The sequence below is a fragment of the Podarcis liolepis genome (genome assembly GCF_965112155.1).
Source record: "Podarcis liolepis genome assembly, chromosome: 13".
NCBI classification, from domain to species: Eukaryota; Metazoa; Chordata; class Lepidosauria; order Squamata; family Lacertidae; genus Podarcis; species Podarcis liolepis.
This window is the reverse complement of record NC_139573.1, coordinates 42,366,537-42,389,389: the sequence shown is the minus strand read 5'-3', so window position 1 is coordinate 42,389,389 and position 22,853 is coordinate 42,366,537. Positions and strand designations below refer to the sequence as shown.

The following is a 22,853-nucleotide window of genomic DNA, read 5'->3' as shown; positions in this document are numbered from 1 at the left end:
CAGCACTGACCGCTGATCAATATCCTGTATAAGGAGAAAATGGTGGATTGTTCAGAGACATTTTTGCCTTGAACCTGCACAGTGGAGATAGAACAAGCATGCCTTAAGAAATATAAATAAATTGTGTAGGCAACAACGTTCTTGCCCGGGGTGTAAGTGCCCAGGCTTGCACCCTAGGAAGATCACTTCGGTGCTGCTAATACAGTGGTTTGACTTCACCCATAGAGACGAACTTCATTGTCTCTCAAGACAGATGGATGTCAATAAGAACTAATTAGGTAGGACAGAAATGTATAAATAGTGGCTGATGAAGTTTTATACAGTGGTACCTCGGGTTAAGTACTTAATTTGTTCTGGAGGTCTGTTCTTAACCTGAAACTGTTCTCAACCTGAAGCACCACTTTAGGTAATGGGGCCTCTTGCTGCTACCGCGCCACTGGAGCTTGATTTCTGTTCTCATCCTGAAGGAAAGTTCTTAACCTGAGTACTATTTCTGGGTTAGTGGAGTCTGTAATCTGAAGCGTATGTAACCTGAAGTGTATGTAGCCCGATGTACTACTGTATTTCATATTTGAAATTAATAAAGCACTATTAATGTACATGAAAGTCAAATCAAGAGATAGGTCTGGAAGCATTTAGGAAATGGATATATTCTGCCTGAGAAACCTTAGTAAGTTAAGGTTACCAGATTTTTTTTCAATGAATCCAGGGACCCTTTTCAACTTCAATGGATTTTGTATGGGGACTGCTGTGTAAATCCAGGGACTGTCCCCAGGAACGTCTGGTAACCTTACAATAAGTTCCAGATTTCTTAAAGAAAGTGTAGGATGCAAGCATAAGAAGTAAAATTATATTTTGAGTTGAAGACCAAGTGAAGCACAGGTACAAAAGCGCCAATGGAACGATTGATAGGACAAATTATTAACCTTCTTTTAAAATAATTTATTTTCATGGATTTGTTTTTAAATGTATTCTCACAGACCATACATTATTCAACAAAGGTGTGCTGAACAAACTCTAAAAGAAGAAACATTTAAATAAAACAATTATTGTATGTTAAAATTTCCATGTTCACCCATAGCCTATCCTGTCATGTTAAAACATTTCCTGAAATATACTTTTGTTGACAAATATATATGATTTTTGTGCTTACAAAAAAAAAGCAAACGGAAAATGTTAAACTTTTTAAAACTTCCAAATGCTGTAAAAGGAAAGGTGTCATTGTACAATACGTATTCATTATTTCAACATACAAGGCAACCAAATGATTCTGTCGTCGACATTAGCATCATGTTTATTTTTTACTTCACTGCACTAACATTTAAACTAAAACTTTTAAACCACAAGGTCTGTTTTGTGACTAACATTTAAATGGCAAGCAGTAAATATGTAGGAAGGTTACAAAGGACATTATCAGCACACACCTAAGACGGGCTATGGTTTGACAACAGCTGCTGACGCGGATATGGCTTCTTTTTCTTGTAAGAGGCCCATCTACAAACCGGGCAGCAGTGCTGACCCCCGGCCAGCCACACCACAATGCAATTCTGGTGAAAGACGTGGCCGCACGGTAAGCCCATCAACAAGCATCCGTTTCTGAAATTCTCTAGACACACGACACATTCCGTACAGTGCAACATACCAGCAGGCCAGACGGACCAGTCGGGCTCCGTATCTTCCGTGGAGCTTTGTGAGCCATATGACCTGGCTTTGGCACACGAACAGGTCTCGCCATTGCAAGAGGGCTCCCCTTCGCAAGGGCTCTGAAGGGCGCTTTGCTCGTCCTCGGCTACCGCCCAGCCGCTTATCGAGGCATCTTTGCATTCGCTATCCGACTCGCTTTCGCTTTGAGAGAGCTCCATCATCTCCTCTTCGGAATGCCCGCCGGCGCATTTAAATCGCCACATGGGCAAGTTTTTAATGTAATCAGTTGGTATCAGGGGGTGGAGCCACAAATCGGGGAAAGCTAAGCGCTCAAGGAAAAGGTCTGGGTCTTCATCCCAATCAGATTCAAAGGGGAAGCGCTGAAACGAAGTGATAGGGTGGAACAGATAGCTAGTGTACCAGTCCCAAAGGCTAGATAGCCACTCTAGGTTGTTGGCATTGACTTCGTCGCTGTTGTTATTGTGCCGTCTCTTTTTCTCAAAGTAATCTATTAATAACCCATGGCCTAGGTAAGTGCTGAGGAACAAGGCAGGGTGTGAAGAGTAAAATATCCAGTCAGCTCTCACCCATGAGGCTAGGGCTGTTGTATTTGAATACCGGAAGAGTTTTAAACTGTATTCATAGAAACTGTCTAAATAAGGTAACTGCAAAAAACCCAAGACTGGTAGCCAAGAAATAATTAGTAGAGAATTATAGGTCCCTAAAGTGCTTATGAGAACAACGAAGCGCTTGATAGTAGCACCCTGAGTGATAAATAGGTCCATCCAAGCCATTAAGTTAACTAATACCAAGCTTAAAACAAATAAATCATTAACTTCTGGCTGTAAGGAACGCAAGAAGGAGTCCATGGCACGGAGGGAAATAAATTCGCCAGTATTATTCCCATACCTGTAAATTCCTTCGGGAGTTCTAAGTATGTAGGATGGTGTCTTATAGATGCCCATCTCTGCTATGTGACTCTTGTTGTCCCAGTTTTCTACATTCACAAAAATAAACTCAACTCTGCCAGTAAACTTTACACTTAGTGCAGAGAAGAAAGCTGGAGGCTGGTCTAACTTTGCAAACAGGTATATTTTCACCCTATACTGATAACTTTTGTTCCATTCTTCCTTCAAGTGTTCCGATTTGAAGATTGTTTTGATCCGGGAAGCTGCATGGGCTGTTATCCATTTGAAAATATGCTCCGTCTCGATTTTACGCCCACCGTATTCTTTCAGCATCACTTTCCCTTTGGACGTACTAGTTTGTGGAACGGACATGATTAACGTGGATCTCACCCAGCCTCTTCTCCTGCAGTATCTACAATGAAAACATTGGGTTAAATCAAGGAATGTTTGGAAAAGAAAGAGTTTTCACTCTCATTTGCCGCACTGAACTTAAGCACTCCAGAATTAAAGAGGTCTTGCAAACATTTGCAGATGTGATGGACATCTATATAGAAGCATTTTGTTTGCAGTAGAAGCAGCAAACATCCAGCAACTTGAACAGGGATCACAACCTTCTTTGTGTACAGTGGTGCCTCGCAAGACGAAAAGAATCCGTTCCGCGAGTCTCTTCGTCTTGCGGTTTTTTCCATCTTGCGAAGCAAGCCCATTAGCGGCTTAGCGGATTAGCGCTATTAGCGGCTTAGCGGATCAGCTGTTAAACGGCTTAGCGGATCAGCTGATAAGCAGCTTAGCGGATCAGCTGTTAAGCGGCTTAGCGGATCAGCGTCTTAGGATCAGCTGATAAGCGGATTAGCGGCTTGGGAAAAGGGGGGGGGGGAACCCCCGCAGGAACTCGCAAGACATTTTCGTCTTGCGAAGCAAGCCCATAGGAAATTCATTTTGCGAAGCACCTCCAAAACGGAAAACCCTTTCGTCTAGCGGGTTTTCCGTCTTGCGAGGCATTTGTCTTGCGGGGCACCACTGTATTATGAAATGGAGAAATTCGTATTCCGTAGCAGGCAATTAGGAATTTCAGCACGGTCTTTTAACCACTGCGAGCGAAACTGTCTGAAATCGAATACAGTAGCAGAGCTGCTCATGAAATTGCTCGTGAAATTATAATTAGGGCTGCTCTTCTACCAATTCACGGCATGAATTTAGACACAGAGAAAACATACAACCCCCATTCCATTGGGGTCTAGAAGCAAGGAAAAGGAGCATGTGAGTCATTCAGGAATTTTCTGCTGCCATTGCTGGCTATTGAGCAAAGCCAGTGAACAGAGAAATTATTTCTGCATTAACAATATTTTAATATTGTCTAATCTATAGGAATTATCTTCATAAGTTTATGGAAACTGTGAATATTTTATTCGTGCATATGTACCGATATATTATGACCTACTATCACATATTGTCGTTTTGTCAGTTTTCTTCTCCTTTTCCTGTATTGCTTATGTCAGAAAATAAATGATATTTCTATACTGCTTTTCAACAGGGTGTTCAGGAAGCAGTCAACATTACAGGTGGTACCACGTTATAGAGGCAAAACCCACTACAACAACTTCAAGAACATACCTGGGGTCACTGGAGCAGTTAAAAGTGCCTGTTCGTATACCAAACCGCGAGACTTTCTTCACCATTTTCTCCCAGTGGACTCTTCCCATTAGAGGGCTTCTATCGTTTGCTATGACCTGTTTTTCAAACAGTAATAAAAAAACTTTGTATGAGAAGCTGCACATTTAAAGAGCACCATCTAGCAAACTGGTTTGTGCATGACTTTTCATTATTTATTTTTATTTTTATACTTCTATTCAAGTTTTATACTTTTAGACGTTACCACAGTGGCTTCTGATAACACTCCCATTTGTGGAAAAACCAAACACGTATGTTCCCGCCGTAAAAATGCTTATCACCAACATTACTAGAGTTTACCCAAGAAAGTTCTAAGTGTAACTCTGCCGGGGGTGGGGTGGGGTGAATAATCAGGGAAACGCAATTACTGTGGAACAAAAGCCAGAGTCCATGGGTAGTTACTTGTGTAAGGTTACCAGATTTTTTTCAATTAATCCGGGGACACTTTTCAACTTCACTAAATACAGTGGTACCTCGAGTTACAAACTTAATTTGTTCCAGAGGTCCGTTTTTAACCCGAAACCGTTCTTAACCTGAGGTGCGCTTTCGCTAATTGGGGCTCCCGCTGCCGCCACGCAATTTCCATTCTCATGCTGGGGCAAAGTTCGCATTCCAAGGTACTACTTCTGGGTTAGTGGAGTTTGTAACCCGAAGTGTTTGTAACTCGAGGTACCACTGCAGAGATTGTCAGAGGACTGATTTGTGTGCTAAGTCCCTACCTGTATTCATTGCATACATACGATTGTGTATCATCTGACCTGTCTTCTTCAATTATTATGTTTGCAGATGACACCACCATAATGGGTTTAATAACAGGTGGAGACGAATCAGCGTATAGAGGGGAGGTCCAAAAAATATCTACATGGTGCCTAGGGAGCAACTTGCACCTTAATATCAGCAAGACAAAGGAGATGGTGTTGGACTTTCGGAGGAAGAGAGGAGAACTAGCCCCACTGTACATTGGGGAGGGCTGTGTGGAGAGAGTCTCTTCCTTTAAATTCCTAGGAGTTTATCTCAGTGAAGACCTTACTTGGAAAATAAATACAACCCAGGTGGTTAAGAAAGCCCAACAGAGACTCCATCTCCTCAGAGTATTGCAGAAGAACAATGTCAATCAACATTTGATGATCTCCTTCTACCGGTCAACAATAGAAAGTGTCCTTTCATACTGCATCACGGTGTGGTACGCTGGTTTGACATCAACTGATAGGAAGTGCCTACAGAGGGTAGTGAATACAGCACAAGATATTATGGGCTGTCCCGTGAATCCGCTGGATGAAATAGCAGAAGAACGTTGCCTCAAGAAGAGTGAGGGAAATTCTCAGGGATGATTCACACCCTGGCCGGCACTTTCTTGATCTCCTGCCCTATAGAAGCACGATTAGTCGTGCCAACAGGGTAAAGAACAGCTTCTATCCATGGGTTGTTAGGCTGCTGAATGAAAAGATAACAACAGGGCAACTGACTTTTGGGTTTGGTGGGTGTGCATCAGTAAACGAGGGGAATTAAGACTAAGAGATCTGAGTGGGGGGTGCTTGTGTAATCTCACTATATACAAGTTGTACAAGTGACAATAAAGTATTTCAAATTTCAAATAAATCCGGGGACTGTCCCCGGGAAACGGAGACATCTGGGAACCTTATACTTGTGCCCAACGGGACATTGCCACACATGATTCCAAACAACTGCTTTGCGTTTCTTGTTTTTTAAAGAAGCCAATTGGTCAACATGCACACTTTGTGATCCTAGCAATCAGCAATAAATCTCTATCATGTCAAAAACCCGGGAAGAACTGAAACGCAGAGTTCTGCAAATCTTTCACGAGGCACATTCAGAACCAATCTGGAAAATCTTTAATGGTTTGTAGCCACGGAATAATCCCTGGCACAATTCTTGCGCACACATACATTTGAACACAACTTGTACAAACAAGTTATCCATGTAGGTTTCTCTTGAATGGCCATTTGACCATCTATTAAATCTAGCTACGTCTCACAGAATTCTCCATAAGCCCGCTGCAGGAATGCTCCATGCATATGAGGAGTGTGAGAAACTGAGATATGAAAGCTAGGAGCTAAATGGCACCTTAAATCTAGGTTATGGGCGCTACAATGGACTGTCTAGGCATGCTTTTTTAATAACAAGAATACATAGCTGAAAATGAATGAACTGCAGCTAAAATATGATGTTCAGTTTTCACATGGGTCTAGTCCTTCCCCTGACCAGCCCCCTATATCCTTAAGAGGGTCTCTTCTCCAGTCTTCAGAGAGTAGCTGGAAGTGGGGAGGCAAAAAAAGGTCCTCCTTTCCTTCCACGCTGAAGTTTTAATCTGAAATCTTAGGCGAGGTACTGAACCCAGAGCTCAGAAACTGCTTGCGCTAATGAAATTCCTGTTGCAAAATGTGCCTAGAACAATGGGAGTTTCGAGTACTGCATGTGAGCCGATTTCTCATGTATGCAAATGTGAAGGTCTGAAAAAACTGGGGAAACCTAGAATATCTGTGATAGGCCATGAATTAAACTGCCTGCTATTGCAAGTATAATCTGTTACATAAACTATTTCAAGCTAGGATTTTAGAATTTCATCGTCAATTTTGTTGGTAGGGCGTTCAAAATTTCAACGGAACTGTGAAATAATACCACCACATAGCCATAGCTGTCAACTTTTCCATTTTCTTGCGAGGAATCCTATTCAGAATAAGGGAATTTCCCTTTAAAAAAGGGAAACGTTGATAATAATAATAATAATAATAATTTATTATTTATACCCCGCCCATCTGGCTGGGTTTCCCCAGCCACTCTGGGCGGCTTCCAAAAGAATATTAAAATACTATGATACATCAAACATTAAAAGCTTCCCTAAACAGGGCTGCCTTCAGATGTCTTCTAAAACTCTGGTAGTTGTTGTTCTCTTTGACATCTGGTGGGAGGGCGTTCCACAGGGAGGGCGCCACTACCGAGAAGGCCCTCTGCCTGGTTCCCTGTAACTTGGCTTCTCGCAGTGAGGGAACCGCCAGAAGGCCCTCGGTGCTGGACCTCAGTGTCGGGTAGAACGATGGAGGTGGAGACGCTCCTTCAGGTATACTGGACCGAGGCCGTTTAGGGCTTTAAAGGTCAGCACCAACACTTTGAATTGTGCTCGGAAACGTACTGGGAGCCAATGTAGGTCTTTCAAGACCGGTGTTATATGGTCTCGGCGGCCATTCCCAGTCACCAGTCTGGCTGCTGCATTCTGGATTAGTTGTTGTTTCCGGGTCACCTTCAAAGGTAGCCCCACGTAGAGCGCATTGCAGTAGTCCAAGCGGGAGATAACCAGAGCATGCACCACTCTGGCGAGACAGTCTGCGGGCAGATAGGGTCTCAGCCTACGTACCAGATGGAGCTGGTACACAGCTGCCCTGGACACGGATTTAACCTGTGCCTCCATGGACAGCTGTGAGTCCAAAATGACTCCCAGGCTGCGCACCTGGTCCTTCAGGGGCACGGTTACCCCATTCAGGACCAGGGAATCCCCCACACCTGCCCACCTCCTGTCCCCCAGAAACAGTACTTCTGTCTTGTCGGGATTCAATCTCAATCTGTTTGCCGCCATCCATCCTCCAACCGCCTCCAGACACTGTGCACTGTTGACAGCTGTGCACATAGCTAAAACATTGTAAAAAAAATATTGCTGCAGCAAACACAACAGAAAAGCTGGGGAAATTGTTTTTCTAATCAATTTATAGACTGCTTAACATTACCAAACCACTAAACAGCTTACAAAGTAAATAAGTAAATAGCAGCAATAATATTTAATAACCCTGTGTGACCAATACAGGAATACCGTTTAAGATGTCCTGATGGAACAAGTTACTGCAGGATAAATAAGGACCACTTCAGATGCTAACACTAAAACATAGCTTAGCATTATGTTCATAAACCAAACTGAGCCTGAGCCTTGGTCTCACATGCTCTTGCCATTCACATGTAAGGAGCAGATCAAAAGATTCCAATGAAGATGACTTGACAAACTCAGGAAGTGTGGTTATTTTACAGCAGCTTTCCTTAACCTGCTGCCCACCAGATGTTCTGGACACTGACTCCCATTATCCTTGACCATTGGATATGATCAAGCTGGGGCTGGTGGGAGTTGGGAGTCGCTGGGTAGAGAAGTCTGGTTTAGAACTCTCAAACTCTCTCGAGCTCTGGCCTCGGCCCAGTATACCTGAAGGAGCGTCTCCACCACCATCGTTCTGCCCAGACACTGAGGTCCAGCTCTGAGGGCCTTCTGGTGGTTTCCTCGCTGTGAGAAGCCAAGCTACAGGGAACCAGGCAGAGGGCCTTCTCGGTAGTGGCACCTGCCCTGTGGAACGCCCTCCCATCAGATGTCAAAGAGATAAACAACTACCTGACATTCAGAAGACATCTGAAGGCAGCCCTGTTCAGGGAAGTTTTTAATGTGTGACATCTTAGTGTATTTTTTGTCTTTCTTGGAAGCTACTCAGAGTGGCTGGGGAAACCCAGCCAAATGGGCGGGGTACAAATAATAAATATTATTATTATTATTATTATTATTATTATTATTATTATTATTTATATTGTTTTAAACAAACCAGGATCAAACACTGGTTTATAATTCTGGCCTTCTTTGGTGCTTCTGGGATGAACCATATAAACCTCAAATTCTTGCTTTTCATTTTTTAAAATTAAGCACCTAGTATTTTAGAAAACAGTAACACTTTATCTCTGCAACCAGGGGCATCAGGACATAGCTGACATCCCTTGGTAAGCCTGAGGCTGTTTGAGATGCGTGGGGAGCAGCGATGACGGTATTTTCTTTAATTCTGTGCAATGCCACACCCCATGGCAGCCGTGTTATGCCATGCTCCCCACGGAAGTCAATTTGCGACTGCTGCTTGCAGCACTTTCTCAAAACTAATAATAATAATAATAATAAAAGTCATAATAATAATAAATTTTATTTATATCCCGCCCTCCCCAGCCAAAGCCAGGCTCAGGGCGGCTAACAACACTAACAACAACAAAATGTGTTCGCCAGTCCGAAAAGCCTGAGGAGCCCTGGCTAAGGCACCAGCTAACCAACCGTAGCTTCCCAACTTTGGACGTAATGGGGAATTCAGGCTGCTTTAAAACCAAAAGTGGATATTTCTGGCACGTGCCAGAGGAAACCAGGAGGAGTGTGCAAGCCCAAGGCTTGCTGTAATGGCTTGTTCACACAGCGATAAACTGCAGCTTCTGCCTAAATTGTCCCTTAGTATAATATTAATACAGATTATCATCCACTTGGGAATGTGGATTGATAAAAGCAGAAGAGTGGGGAGGATGAAAGGCAGGCGTTTGCTTTGCCTTACAGGCAATTTAAATGACATGACTGATCATGCATGAGTCACTGTGCCCTGCAGTTTCCACATACTTTTTGACTATTTTAGGAATGTGTCACGTGATTGAAAGCTGATTGGTCGAGTAATAATTTTAAGACTTCCTTTTAGATCTCCAGTTCTTCTGGATGAATTGCTGCCGCTGCTAAAATGGCAGGAATGGAGAACGCAAACCAGAACACAGAGAAACCAACACTACACCCAGAAAGTTCAACATCCCGAAAAGCCATGATTACATCTCTCTCCAGAATAGAAAACAACAACAACACAAGGCTGTTAAGAGGACAATGTGTTTTAACATAAAAAGAATCAACAAATGTTTGCCTCTTCGGTCACCATTCCAAAAGCTACATTAGGTGTCAGTCAACTGTCATTGTGCCAACTGAATACCACTGCAGTTTTATTCTTTGCACTGAATGAAGTTTCCCAACAGAAAGGCATCATTTATAAATGGGAGGAAAACAGATCTACTGTTACAGCCAGTTAATTATTTGCAGAACTTTTTCTTTTCAGCTTGCTACACAGTGTTCTAGTTGCACGCTATTGCGAAGTGAAGTTTTGCAAAAGTGAATGCTTCTCTGGTTTTTAAACTTGGGAAATTTTGCACCTCAGAAGCACGTCCCACTGCTGTGTGAAGGGAAATGCTTCTAAGGTATTTTAGAACTAAAAGCTCAACAGTTGCTGCTATCCCAGTTCTAAGCATCTCAAAAGTTATACTATCCTGATGGCAAAGAGCTGCCACATTAAAATATAGGGGAAATGTGAGCATCAAGGAGGTTTTGCTGTTCTGTACACAGTAGAAAGGGACGTGGGTGGCACTGTGGGTTAAACCACAGAGCCTAGGGCTTGCCGGTCAGAAGGTCGGCGGTTCGAATCCCCGTGACAGGGTGAGCTCCCGTTGCTCGGTCCCTGCTTCTGCCAACCTAGCAGTTCAAAAGCACGGCAAAGTGCAAGTAGATAAATAGGTACCATTCCGGCAGGAAGGTAAACGGCGTTTCTGTGTGCTGGTCTGGTTCGCGGCTTAGTCATGCTGGCCACATGACCCGGAAGCTGTACGCTGGCTCCCTCGGCCAGTAAAGTGAGATGAGCGCCGCAACCCCAGAGTCGGCCACGACTGGACCTAATGGTCAGGGGTCCCTTTACCTTTACCTTACACAGTAGAAATGATTTCAGGTATAGGCCCACATAACACGACTATGCACACAGGTATAATTATTTTTTTTAAAAAATAGTGGGACCTGCAACAAAATATTGCAGTGTTTCCCCAACCCGTAAGAAGAGTGTTCTGGGCTTCAGTCCACCTTGCTGTCTCCTGAGTGGCTGTTGGCATGCTGACAGCCTGCCAGCAAATGCATGGTGGCATCAATTTTATGAATGGAATGGTGGGGAACTCAGTGCTATTTTCATTACTGTTTGAACACTGGGGACTGCGCTAACAGCATTAAGAACACAAGGCAACCCCTGCTGGACTGGACGAAAGGCTTAACTAGCCCAGAATCTTGTTTCCTACAGTGGCCAACCAGATGGGAAGACCACAAACAAGACATGCATTTTAGCGTCATGCCATCAGGTCTCTCAACCATCGCTACTCAGAGCCACAGATAACTTATCCTACACAAATTTGCCTAATCTCCTTTTAAAGCTGCCTTAAATTGGTGGCCACTGCCAAATCTTGTGATAGTACATTCCATAATTTAACCATGAGCTTGTGCAAAGGTGTTTGTCCCGTCCTGAATCTCCCAGATTTCCAAAACTTCCCAACTTTTTGCTAGCAACCTGCGTCTGAGAGGGCCTTTTGCAAAGGAATGCACTACAGAAGGAAATGGAGCAATAAAAATGGGTTTATAAAACTATGAACAAAGATGCTCTCCAGTACAGTGTAAATTAAAATTTAAAAAATCCTTCCAGTAGCACCTTAGAGACCAACTAAGTTAGTTCTTGGTATGAGCTTTCATGTGCATGCACACTTCTTCAGATACACTGAAACAGAAGTTGCCAGATCCTTCTATATAGTGAGAAGGTAGGGAGGGGTATTACTTCTGTTTCAGTGTATCTGAAGAAGTGTGCATGCACACGAAAGCTCATACCAAGAACTAACTTAGTTGGTCTTTAAGGTGCTACTGGAAGGAATTTTTTTATTTTGACTATGGCAGACCAACACGGCTACCTATCTGTAAGTGTAAATTAAAGTTATCTGCACATGAAGTACACTGAAAAGAAAAATGGAAATGTGCCACAATAACACTAAAGAGTCTCTCTAAGCATGTAAATGACGAAAGGACCGTAAGAAAACGGGAAGCCCTCTCCCTATTTCAGCTGCTTCATCTTCATGAAAGACAAGATAGAAATAAAACTGGAAAAATCATGCCTTGCCAGCATTCCATCTTGAGTGTTTCAGGTGCCCTGTGTCTTCTGCTGCTGCAATTTTCTTACATTGAAAAGCAGGAAAAGGCAATAAGCCACAAACCTTTCCTACACTATTATAGCCAGAATGACATAATGCAGTGGAATCTTAAAATAACACTGTTCAGGTGTTGGGAAGGATGGTTATTTTATAAGCTTCACCTGAAGTACCACTAGCCAATGTAGATGGAAGAAGACTGGTTTAGGGTGGAGGTAGGAAGGAGTAAAAGGGACGTGGGTGGAGCTGTGGGTTAAACCACAGAGGCTAGGACTTGCTGATCAGAAGGTTGTCGGTTCGAATCCCCGCAACGGGGTGAGCTCCCGTTGCTCGGTCCCTGCTCCTGCCAACCTAGAAGTTCGAAAGCACATCAAAGTGCAAGTAGATAAATAGGTACCGCTCCGGCAGGAAGGTAAACGGCGTTTCCGTGCGCTGCTCTGGTTCACCAGAAGCGGCTTAGTCATGCTGGCCACATGACCCGGAAGCTGTACGCCGGCTCCCTCGGCCAACAAAGCGAGATGAGCACCGCAACCCCAGAGTCGGTCACGACTGGACCTAATGGTCAGGGGTCCCTTTACCTTTAGGAAGGAGTAAAGTGTGCATCATACCCCACAGGGTGCTGGTGTTTGCATTACTACCATCAGAAACGTTTTGTAAAGGTTTGCGACAAAACATGTTTTTGAAGCGTCTTGAGTGAAATATGGCGCTTGGATGCTTTTAGGTAATACTGATTTTGTGTGACCCAGCTGCCACCCTAGAAAAAGGCAACTGAAAGCCAGCAGCTAAAAAAACTTTGCGCTAATACCCATTTACAGGGACAGAACAGAATTCCAGAACAAACATATCTCCAACTCAGTGGATGTGAGACAAGGAGGAAAAGTTCACTGTAATGCGAATTCACACCGGCTCATTTGTGCTATACAACCCCTTGCAGCTCATTAAAATCGGGAAACCGATTGTGAAGAATAATCCAGAGGAAAAGCTGGTACAGTGGTGCCCCGCAAGACGAATGCCTCGCAAGACGGAAAACTCGCTAGACGAAAGAGTTTTCCGTTTTGGAGGTGCTTCGCAAAACAAATCTCCTATGGGCTTGCTTCGCAAGACGAAAATGTCTTGCGAGTTCCTGCGGTGTTTTTTTCCTTATCCCCCCCTTTTTCTAAGCTGCTAAGCCGCTTATCAGCTGATCCGATAAGCCGCTAAAAGCCGCTAAAAGCCGCTAATAGTACTAATCCGTCAATGGGCTTGCTTCGCAAGACGAAAAAACCGCTAGACGAAGAGAATCACAGAACGGATTCTTTTCGTCTTGCGAGGCACCACTGTACTGAGGCAGGATGCACAGGGAAATGTGAAACAGCACAAGCAAACGGTGATATAAAAATGAAAGGCCTTGAATGATTGACTGGAGTTGACGAACACCTTATCAGCGATTTTATGTACATTTACCTGGGAGCAAAACTCACTGAATTCAATGGGACTTACTCCCTAGTAAATGTGCACAGGATCAAGCAGCTAGCCTCTTTTCATGCGCAACAACTTCGTGGAAAACAAAGAATGGCACCTCTTTGATCCTAGATGAGTAGTACAGATTCTACTTACTCAAAGCAAAGCCATGACATTTGCAGCCCAATTTTAAGTACAGTGGTACCTCGGGTTACATACGCTTCAGGTTACATACGCTTCAGGTTACAGACTCCGCTAACCCAGAAATAGTACCTCGGGTTAAGAACTTTGCTTCAGGATGCGAACAGAAATTGTGCTCTGGGAGCGTGGCAGCAGCAGGAGGCCCCATTAGCTATAGTGGTGCTTCAGGTTAAGAACGGACCTCCGGAACGAATTAAGTACTTAACCTGAGGTACCACTGTATGTCTATTGCGAAGCAAGTCTTGCTTCAAGGGGGCAGGCTTTCCAGAAAATGTGTTTTGGATTGCAGCTTTAGTTGTGTAATAATAATAATAATAATAATAATAATAATAATAATAATAATAATAATTTTACTGCCCATCTGAGTGGGCAGTAATGTAGCATCATCTTCATGTATACCACACACTGCGCCTTTGGGATAAGTACACTACAGGAAATGTGAACCAACTCAGGGGCTCGTTTCACTGTTAAAAATAATGTATTTAGTACCTGCACTAGCCAGATACCATCCTTCGTATCTTCTACCAGCTCATAAAAGTGCATTTCCCCACTGAAGTTTGTGCTGGAAACAGACTCAGAGGCTTCCTCTTCCTTGAGAGCAGAATAAAGTTCGCCTTCCATCAGGTCTCCTATGTAAACAAACAAAGGAACACTCATTACAGTAAATGCCGAAGGTCGCAATTGCCAAAAGGATTCCGGAACAGCAGCAGAATAGATATTGTTGGGAGACGGCTAACTACTTTTTAAGAGGAAAATCTACGAACATACAACATATGCTGCTTGTAAAGCAAACTCCAAAGTGATAAAGATTGCCAATGCTTTCAATTTGAGTTAAAATGCCACTCAGTTGCATAGTGGGGGAAGGTCATGTAAAATACAATTACGGTAGTTGGAACACCTACCATATTTTCCGGCGTATAAGACGACTGGGCGTATAAGATGACCCCCCCAACTTTTCCAGTTAAAATATAGAGTTTGGGATATACTCGCCGTATAAGACTACCCCTCTTCCAACGCACATCAAATAAAAATTTAAAAAACCAGTCTCCAGTCCAGCTCAGAAATCCGCTCCACTTCCCAGTGGTTGGCGGCTTCTGGGGCCAATTTGCAAGCGTATTTCTGCTTTATCTAGAGAGCTTGGTGTCCTCTGATTTAATTTGCTGTCATTTTATCATTTGGTGGGGAGTTGCTGCGGGAGCTGCATATAAGACGACCCCCGACTTTTGAGATTTCCCTGGGTTAAAAAGTAGTCTTATACGCCAGAAAATACAGTGCAGAGAAATATTTATTCTAATTTAATTAAAGCAGACCATTTATATAAACCAGCCCAAAGCTTTATAGGCAGCCCTTCAGTTTATGAAGGACTGAAGAGTTCCTGCAAATGCCTGATAAATTAAGGCAAACAATATATTGCTGCACCTGAAGCAATCCAAAACCTTGAGGGCTGGGGCAGCATAACTGCCAACAGCGCACGTCTCCAACTCAAACCTCATCAGATGGTCGCTGGCCACTGATCTCAGAGCCCCAGTCCCCATTCCTCTGCTACCAAAATACAGGGTAGATACACTTTAAGGGTTGTTAGCAATGATTAGAGATATAATATACCCAAAGTGCACTCAAACTTGAATGCAATTATGTGGAAGCCCCATTGTGGGTAAAGGTAAAGGGACCCCTGACCATTAGGTCCAGTCGTGGATGACTCTGGGGTTGTGGTGCTCGTCTCACTTTATTGGCTGAGGGAGCCGGCGTACAGCTTCCGGGTCATGTGGCCAGCAGGACTAAGTCGCTTCTGGCGAACCAGAGCAGCGCACGGAAATGCCGTTTACCTTCCCGCTGGAGCGGTACCTATTTATCTACTTGCACTTTGACATGCTTTCGAACTGCTAGGTTGGCAGGAGCAGGGACTGAGCAACAGGAGCTCACCCCGTCGCGGGGATTTGAACCGCCGACCTTCTGATCAGCAAGTCCTAGGCTCTGTGGTTTAACCCACAGCGCCACCCGCGTCTCCCATTGTGGGTACTGGCCCATTAAAAAGCCTGCTCTCCCTAATTCTCCCACTTCTAGTAGTTACACCACCCCTCTTTTGAGCTGGTGTCGCTTGGGTCTGCAAGGTCCATGACACAATTTACCCATTTGCAGCCAAGGCTGCCCAGTCAGAGAAGTCAACACAGGTTTTGGATTCCCCTAGCATGTAATGCGAAATTCCCTCTTTAGCCTGAAAGCTAAGAAACGCAGTGGAAAAGAAAGAATCTGCATGCAGGTCCTTGGAAGGGGTTGAATATTATCGCCGAGCTGAAATAAGGGCAGTATGAGCATTCTGCAAAAAACAAAACAAAACAAAACCCTTTCTCCCGGAAAAATATACCGCACCTACTGGATTTTTTGCTCTATAAGGCTCACTTTTTACATCCTAAAAAGTAAGGGGAAATGTGTGTGCGTCTTACGGAGCGAATGCAGGCTGTGCAGCTATCCCAGAAGCCAGAACAGCAAGAGGGATTGCTGCTTTCACTGCGCAGCGATCCCTCTTGCTATTCTGGTTTCTGAGATTCAGAATATTTTTTTTCTTGTTTTCCTCCTCCAAAAACTAGGTGCGTCTTATGGTCTGGTGCGTCTTATAGAGAGAGAAAAATACGGTGATTTTGGTGATTCTTTGCAGGAAGCCCTGCAAAATGGAGCAAACAGGTTCACCCATTGATAGTGAGTATAGGAAGCCCTGCAACATTTAACAACTGACCATTTTCTCAACATGAAGCCTCTGTGCTTCTCCTCTCTTTTAAGCAAGGATTTATTTCCAAGGCAATCATGTAATCCAATCTGATAATCAAGGTGAGAGCATCATATCACTGGGACAATGTAACTGCTAGCTGGTTAGGAACACTTAAGTTCCCCGCCCCGCCCCCCCTTTTAAAAATGGCAGCAAACTGTTCAGGAAAGAGGGTTTTTAAAAAAAAAATCCAAGAGAGGAGGTGTTCATTAAACTTCTCCCAAACCCTGCTTTCTGCCTTAAAAATGTATGGGGTGAAAATTCAGCATAGCTCCAGTTGGTTATTTCATTGCAGGGATAGGAGCCTGAGCCAAAGCCAAATATGCAGTGTAAAATTATTGCACACCTATCAATCCCAGCTATTCCATGACGCTTTTACAAACGTTGGTGGATAAATTCCAGAAGAGAAACCAACCTGTAGGAGCAAAAACTAATATGGTGCTTAAGTGCTGAAATATCCTATTTTCATGATATGGGACGTTCTGCTTTTTTAAAATTTATTTTCTGACAATAGCATACCTTTTATAAGATGCAAACGCTTAAACTAAGTCAAAGGAGAAAAATGCACAACCAGAGCTTTGCTTGTTTTCACCAAAGCAATTCCTATTCAGTTTGGTTAAAAACTGGCTCTCTCTTCCATAGAAGGAACTGTGTCGCTCTTTTCTGTTCACATGGGCAACTTCTTCCAGCTCAAAACTCTGTTTTACTTGGAAATAAGTCTAAGTCCCATGGGGGATCGCCACATGCAAGTATGGTGTTTCAAGAGCTCAATGTGCACTAAAAAGATTTCCTTCTACTCTCATTTAGCTTAAGTCTGCAAATATGAACATTAAATTTCCTTTAGGATTCTGTATTTTGTTTAGATCATCAGTAGTTTCCTCTCTTTACTTTTCTAATCTACTTCGTATCTTAGACATTTCTACAAAGGAGCAGTTTCTTTTAAATGACCAAATTAGTTTTGTTCCAGTAGTCTTCTGAGAGCTTCCCTGCAACTCAATACATTACTGTGCAATCCCGTACATGCCCACTCAGAACTATGTCCCATTGAGTTCAACGGGTTTTACTCTCAGCTGAGTACAGGATTGCAACCGAAGTGCTTACCAACCTCAGGGTGACTGTGTATGCATTGACATTTCGGCTCTGAAAGGAAGATGGGAGGTTGGGGTACAGAACGAAGGTGCTATTATACTGAGAATTATGGGAAGCAAGAGTATGGCCATAGTTGCAAGACAAGTCAAAACAGAAGACTGTCAGCTAGATAACTTTTCATTTTCTTCCCAAGCAAGGATGCATTTCAACTGGTTGAAGATGTTTTCTTAAAGCTCAGTGTGCTTTACCAGTTGAATGTATGAAGACAGAAGGGGAAGCACCACTGAAATCAACGGAGCTTACTCCCAGGAAAAGAAGCAATCGGGATTGCAGTCAATCTAATCCTAATTAACTGGGCATTATGCTACGTACCACGGATGCGGGTGGAGCTGTGGGTTGAACCACAGAGCCTAGGACTTGCCGATCAGAAGGTCGGCGGTTTGAATCCCTGTAACGGGGTGAGCTCTCGTTGCTCGGTCCCTGCTTCTGCCAACCTAGCAGTTCTAAAGCACGTCAAAGTGCAAGTAGATAAATAGATACCGCTCTGGTGGGAAGGTAAACGGCATTTCCATGCGCTGCTCTGGTTCGCCAGAAGCGGCCTAGTCATGCTGGCCACATGACCCGGAAGCTGTACGCCAGCTCCCTTGGCCAATAAAGCGAGATGAGCACCGTAACCCCAGAGTCGGCCACAACTGGACCTAATGGTCGGGGGTCCCTTTACCTTTACCTTATGCTACGTACCACAGTTTGTGTGTGTATATTCATTTTATTATACCATGGATCAACACAGCTTCCTGCACGTTTTGAGTATCTGTGGAGGCACAGCTATGGATCCTCTTTTGGGGTGTGTGGCTGTCATGCCAAGCTTCAGGACTTTGAATATGGTAGAGTGGATTTATGAGAACCCCAAACATCTACTATTCACTTTCACCAGATTCAGATGAACCAAAACAGATTCAGGTGAACCGATGCGTGGGATTAGTAATGGACTGGATGAGGGCCAATAAACTGAATCGTAGAATTGGAAGAACCCCCAAGGATCATCTAGTCCACCGCCCTGCAATGGGGCAGAGATAGTGCTAACCCAGGCATAGGCACACTCGGCCCTCCAAATGTTTTTGGACTACAACTTCCATCATCCCTAGCTAACAGGTCAGGGATGATGGGAATTGTAGTCTCAAAACACCTGGAGTTTGCCTATGCCTGGTGCTAAACATAGATCAGATAAAATTTCCTTGAGATGATCTCAAAAGGCTGAGGATTTCAATGGTTGCACACTGGCTGGCATAAAATAAGAGTTGTACAAGCAGGTACACAAAGCAATTAGCCAGTCTTACTCATTTATTCTCACCTAGCTGCACTTATTACTGTTTGGGGGACCAAAGCATTTATTCAACCAAAGAGCACCACTGTTATTATCTTTATAGACATATGACTTTCTGATGGTGTTAACAGTCAGGTCAGAAATATGCTTACAATAAGGTATTTTTAATAAGATGTTTGTTCTGAAGCAGCCAAACCTTCAACTTCTCACTCGGCAAACAAAAGCTAACACTGAGGCAAACCTTTGCCATGCATTTCTCTGACATTATTTTACTTCCTTGAACACATAACAAGGCCTTGCTACTTGTCTGAAGCATATAATAAATTAATCGGCAAAACAGTGATCCTTTCTTTTCTGAACAATGTGTTGCACGAAAGATACAATCTTAATACACACCTACAAGAGAGTAAATCTCATTAAGCTCAATGAGGCTTACTTCTGAACAAACATGCTTAGAATTGTGCTGTTTTAAATTACTTACGCACACCTGCTTGCATCAAGGCCAGTAGGATTTACAACCAAGGAAACATGCAGAGAATCTGATAGCCAGTATCTTAATAAACTTGTGACCTAACTTGTTACCCGTCCTAACAAAATGCCAGGCACTTTCTGATCAATGTAGAAGATCTTTCATGCTAGTTTTGGGTGCACGTCAAAAGACCACATGCCACATTTCAAATTCTGATTCTTACTGGCATGTCTTAGATAAAGCCAGATATTACATCATGGTTCCTGATTATTTTCATCTAGACAACTCCCCCCGCCCCCCCAATCTCTCTGTTCTGTTGTATATTCCATGCTAGCCTGCTGCTGCCCTGTGCTTCTTCAAACATTGCCACATTTAAGCAATTCTCCATAAAAAGTTGGAAGGCATTCAAAGCGTGAGGTCACATCTGAGATTATTAAGCACATTTATTTAGTATTACTCCTTTCCCCTGCACACTCTATATGGCTGTACACAATAGAAGTTATTGCAATATAGATGCTTAATAAAGGGGGAACAGACCTATTCCGAAAGTTAAAATGCCAGCGAACTGACATTTTTTTTCTTACCTGACTTCTCAACCAGTTCCCTGACATCCTTCTTTTCCAGAAGCCCTGAGTAGCCAAGCCCCCTGCACTCCAAAATGGTCTTCAGCTTCTTGAAGCTGAGCGCCACCGGGTCCACCAACTGGGTGGCGAAGAAGCCCGTCTCGTACCACACAATGGCCTCGAAAAACCTGGCCAGGATGAACAGGACCAGAAAATAAAGAAGCAGGAAAAACAGCTTCAGCCACATCTTTCCTCCGCGCGGAGGGCTCCTGACTCTCTGCGGAGAGAGTCAAGTCAGTCCTACAAAAAGAAACGAGAGAGAGAAATGTCTGGAGAGAAGGAAAAAAAGGGGAGCAGATATCCACATACCCCAAAACAACAACAACACAAACCCCAGTTTGGTTGCTACTGTCACAGAGTCCCTTCCCCATTATCCCCTCATTCTTATGAAAAGACACAATGGCGGTGGGGTGGGGTGGGGTGGGGGGAGAGGATAACACCCACTCGCCTAGAGGGAACCCGGATATGGGGTGGGGGAAAAGAAGAAGCACCCCTTCAATATAGGGCACCCCATCATTTTAGGGAGGCAGTGTGTAGGTGGGAGCTGGGTATTTGTGGGGTGCTGAGGAGAACCAAAGGTCTCTTAGGAGGGCGAGGAGGCGGCTGGGGGGGTGGAAATAATTTGGGGTGGGGTGGGCTCGCCCCCCAGCCAGGAAACCATCTCATTCGGGGGGCACGAGGCGGGGTGGCGCTGGTTTGGGGGGTGAGGGAAGCCTTCAGGGGGTCGGGCAAGGACGGGGCTCGGCCGGCCAAGGCGCCTCCTCCTCCTCCTCCTCCTCGCTTGTTTTACCCCGTCCCGGGCAGGCAGGCGGCGGCCCTACTGGTGTCGGGGCCGCCGCGGGCGGTGCTGCTGCTGCTGCGCTCGGGCTTCTCGGCGCGCCGTCGTCGTCGTCGCCTCTCCGCGGCGGAGCAGAGCCCGGGCCGGAGGAGACATAACAAGTGACGTCGCGCAGCCGCGGCCGGCAGCCGAGGGAGGAGGAGGAGGAGGAGGAGGAGGAGGAGAGGGAGGCGCGACGGTTCCGCCAGGCCGGGGTGGGGTGGGGTGGGGGAAGAATCCGGCCCCGGCTCCCCCCAAGGCGGGCTCAGCGCTCGTTTACCTTGGGAAGGTCCATTGCCGGCGCGCGCGCGCAAAGGCCCGGGCCGGGCTTTCCCCTCCTCTCTTTCCTCTCCACCCAAAAGGATGCTGCCTGCCTGGGTTGGGTTTCGACGCCGCCTCTTTTCTTTTTCGGAGGCGTCCGCTCTCTCGCAGATTTTGGCTCCTCGGGAGAGAAAGTCGCGCTGGGCTGTTGTTGTGTCCGACTCTTCGTGACCCCCTGGACCAGAGCACGCCAGGCACTCCTGTCTTCCACTGCCTCCCACAGTTTGGTCAAACTCATGCTGGCAGCTTCGAGAACAGTATCCAACCATCTCGCCCTCTGTCGTCCCCTTCTCCTTGTGCCCTCCATCTTTCCCAACATCAGGGTCTTTTCCAGGGAGTCTTCTCTTCTCATGAGGTAGCCAAAGTATTGAAGCCTCATCTTCAGGATCTGTCCTTCCAGTGAGCACTCAGGGCTGATTTCCTTCAGAATGGAGAGGTTTGATCTTCTTGCAGTCCATGGGACTCTCCAGAGTCTCCTCCAGCACCAGAATTCAAAAGCATCAATTCTTCGGCGATCAGCCTTCTTTATGGTCCAGCTCTCACTTCCATACATGACTACTGGGAAAACCATAGCTTTAACTATATGGACCTTTGTTGGCAAGATGATGTCTCTGCTATTTAAGATGCTGTCTAGGTTTGTCATCGCCAAGGGGCAGGCGTCTTTTAATTTCATGACTGCTGTCACCATCTGCAGTGATCATGGAGCCCAAGAAAGTAAAATCTCTCACTGCCTCCATTTCTTCCCCTTCGATTTGCCAGAAGGTGATGGGACCAGTGGCCATGATCTTCGTTTTTTTGATGTTGAGCTTCAGACCATATTCTGCGCTCTCCTCTTTCACCCTCATTAAAAGGTTCTTTAATTCCTCCTCACTTTCTGCCATCAAGGTTGTGTCATCTGCATATCTGAGGTTTTTCTTAATTGTATTTCAGTTGAACAATTACTTCGATAAAATACATGTTTTGTTATGTGCAAATGGCTTTGGATGCTTATTTGGTCCATAAATTACCATATAGTATATATTCAACACAAAAAATAGCGACAATTTGTTGTTGACACAGGACAGCTGGACATATAAAGGGCCCCATTACCTTCAGTAGCTTAGGGCCTCATCAGACCTAAACCAGACCCCCTCTTCTGGTTGCAGAAGGCACTGTGATTTTGTAGTGCAGCTAAGTGGATGAGACTTTGCATGTTGTAGGCATTTACGTCAACTGCCCTGGGGTCTTCAGGTGAAGGGTGGTATACACATTTAATATAACAACAAGAAGAAAAAGAAGTCTTCCCACTGTCTTTAGAAACCTAGTTATAGAAGGTGTGAAATTTTGTAGTGCAGCTTAGTGAATAAGACTATGCACATTAGTACACATAAACCTGTGGTTTAGAAGTGGAGGTTGGTTTATGCAGCCCAGCTCCCCATAAAGATCCCTTGAGGTCCTCTATCGGTCAGAGAAATAAACAGAGCCAACAATCAAGTATAAGAACTATTACACTTGTCGTTTAAGTTCTATTGAATCTAAACAGGGTGTCCTGCAAAGCAGACACACCCCATGTTCATTTATTTTCAGTGTGACATCACAATTTATTTGATATACACACTTCTGAGTAGACTTGGTTAGCTATGAACCAAGAAGTCCAGAATTCAATTTCCTCTCCAAGTCGCCTTAGGCCAGAGTTGGGAAAACCTGTGATCCTTCAGATCTTGTATTTCAACTTGGCCGTGGCCAGTGAGAAAAGGTGATGGAAACTGAAGGACAATAATGTCAACAGGTTCCTAATCACTCTAGCCTTACCTGCACCATCTA

General features: G+C 44.5%; 1 protein-coding gene across 5 annotated transcripts in view; it reads right to left on the bottom strand.

Annotated features, from left to right (window-relative positions):
* The window catches only part of LOC310690566 (charged multivesicular body protein 3), a 38,786-nt gene that overhangs the window by 13,744 nt on the left and 2,189 nt on the right, over window positions 1–22,853 (bottom strand). The window contains exons 1-5 of one of the 5 annotated variants that reach the window (XM_083469775.1): window positions 21,010–21,130; window positions 19,874–20,152; window positions 14,133–14,272; window positions 4,167–4,282; window positions 922–2,964 (exon numbers count right to left, since the gene is read on the bottom strand). In XM_083469775.1, the coding sequence (XP_083325901.1) occupies window positions 1,425–2,964; window positions 4,167–4,282; window positions 14,133–14,272; window positions 19,874–20,099 (2,022 nt within the window). In that variant the 5' untranslated portion in view covers window positions 20,100–20,152; window positions 21,010–21,130 and the 3' untranslated portion in view covers window positions 922–1,424. Of the gene's footprint in view, window positions 1–921; window positions 2,965–4,166; window positions 4,283–14,132; window positions 14,273–19,873; window positions 20,153–20,702; window positions 20,981–21,009; window positions 21,131–22,853 lie in introns of those variants that run through there. The other 4 variants (XM_083469774.1, XM_083469776.1, XM_083469777.1 and 1 more) reach the window with 4 other exon arrangements.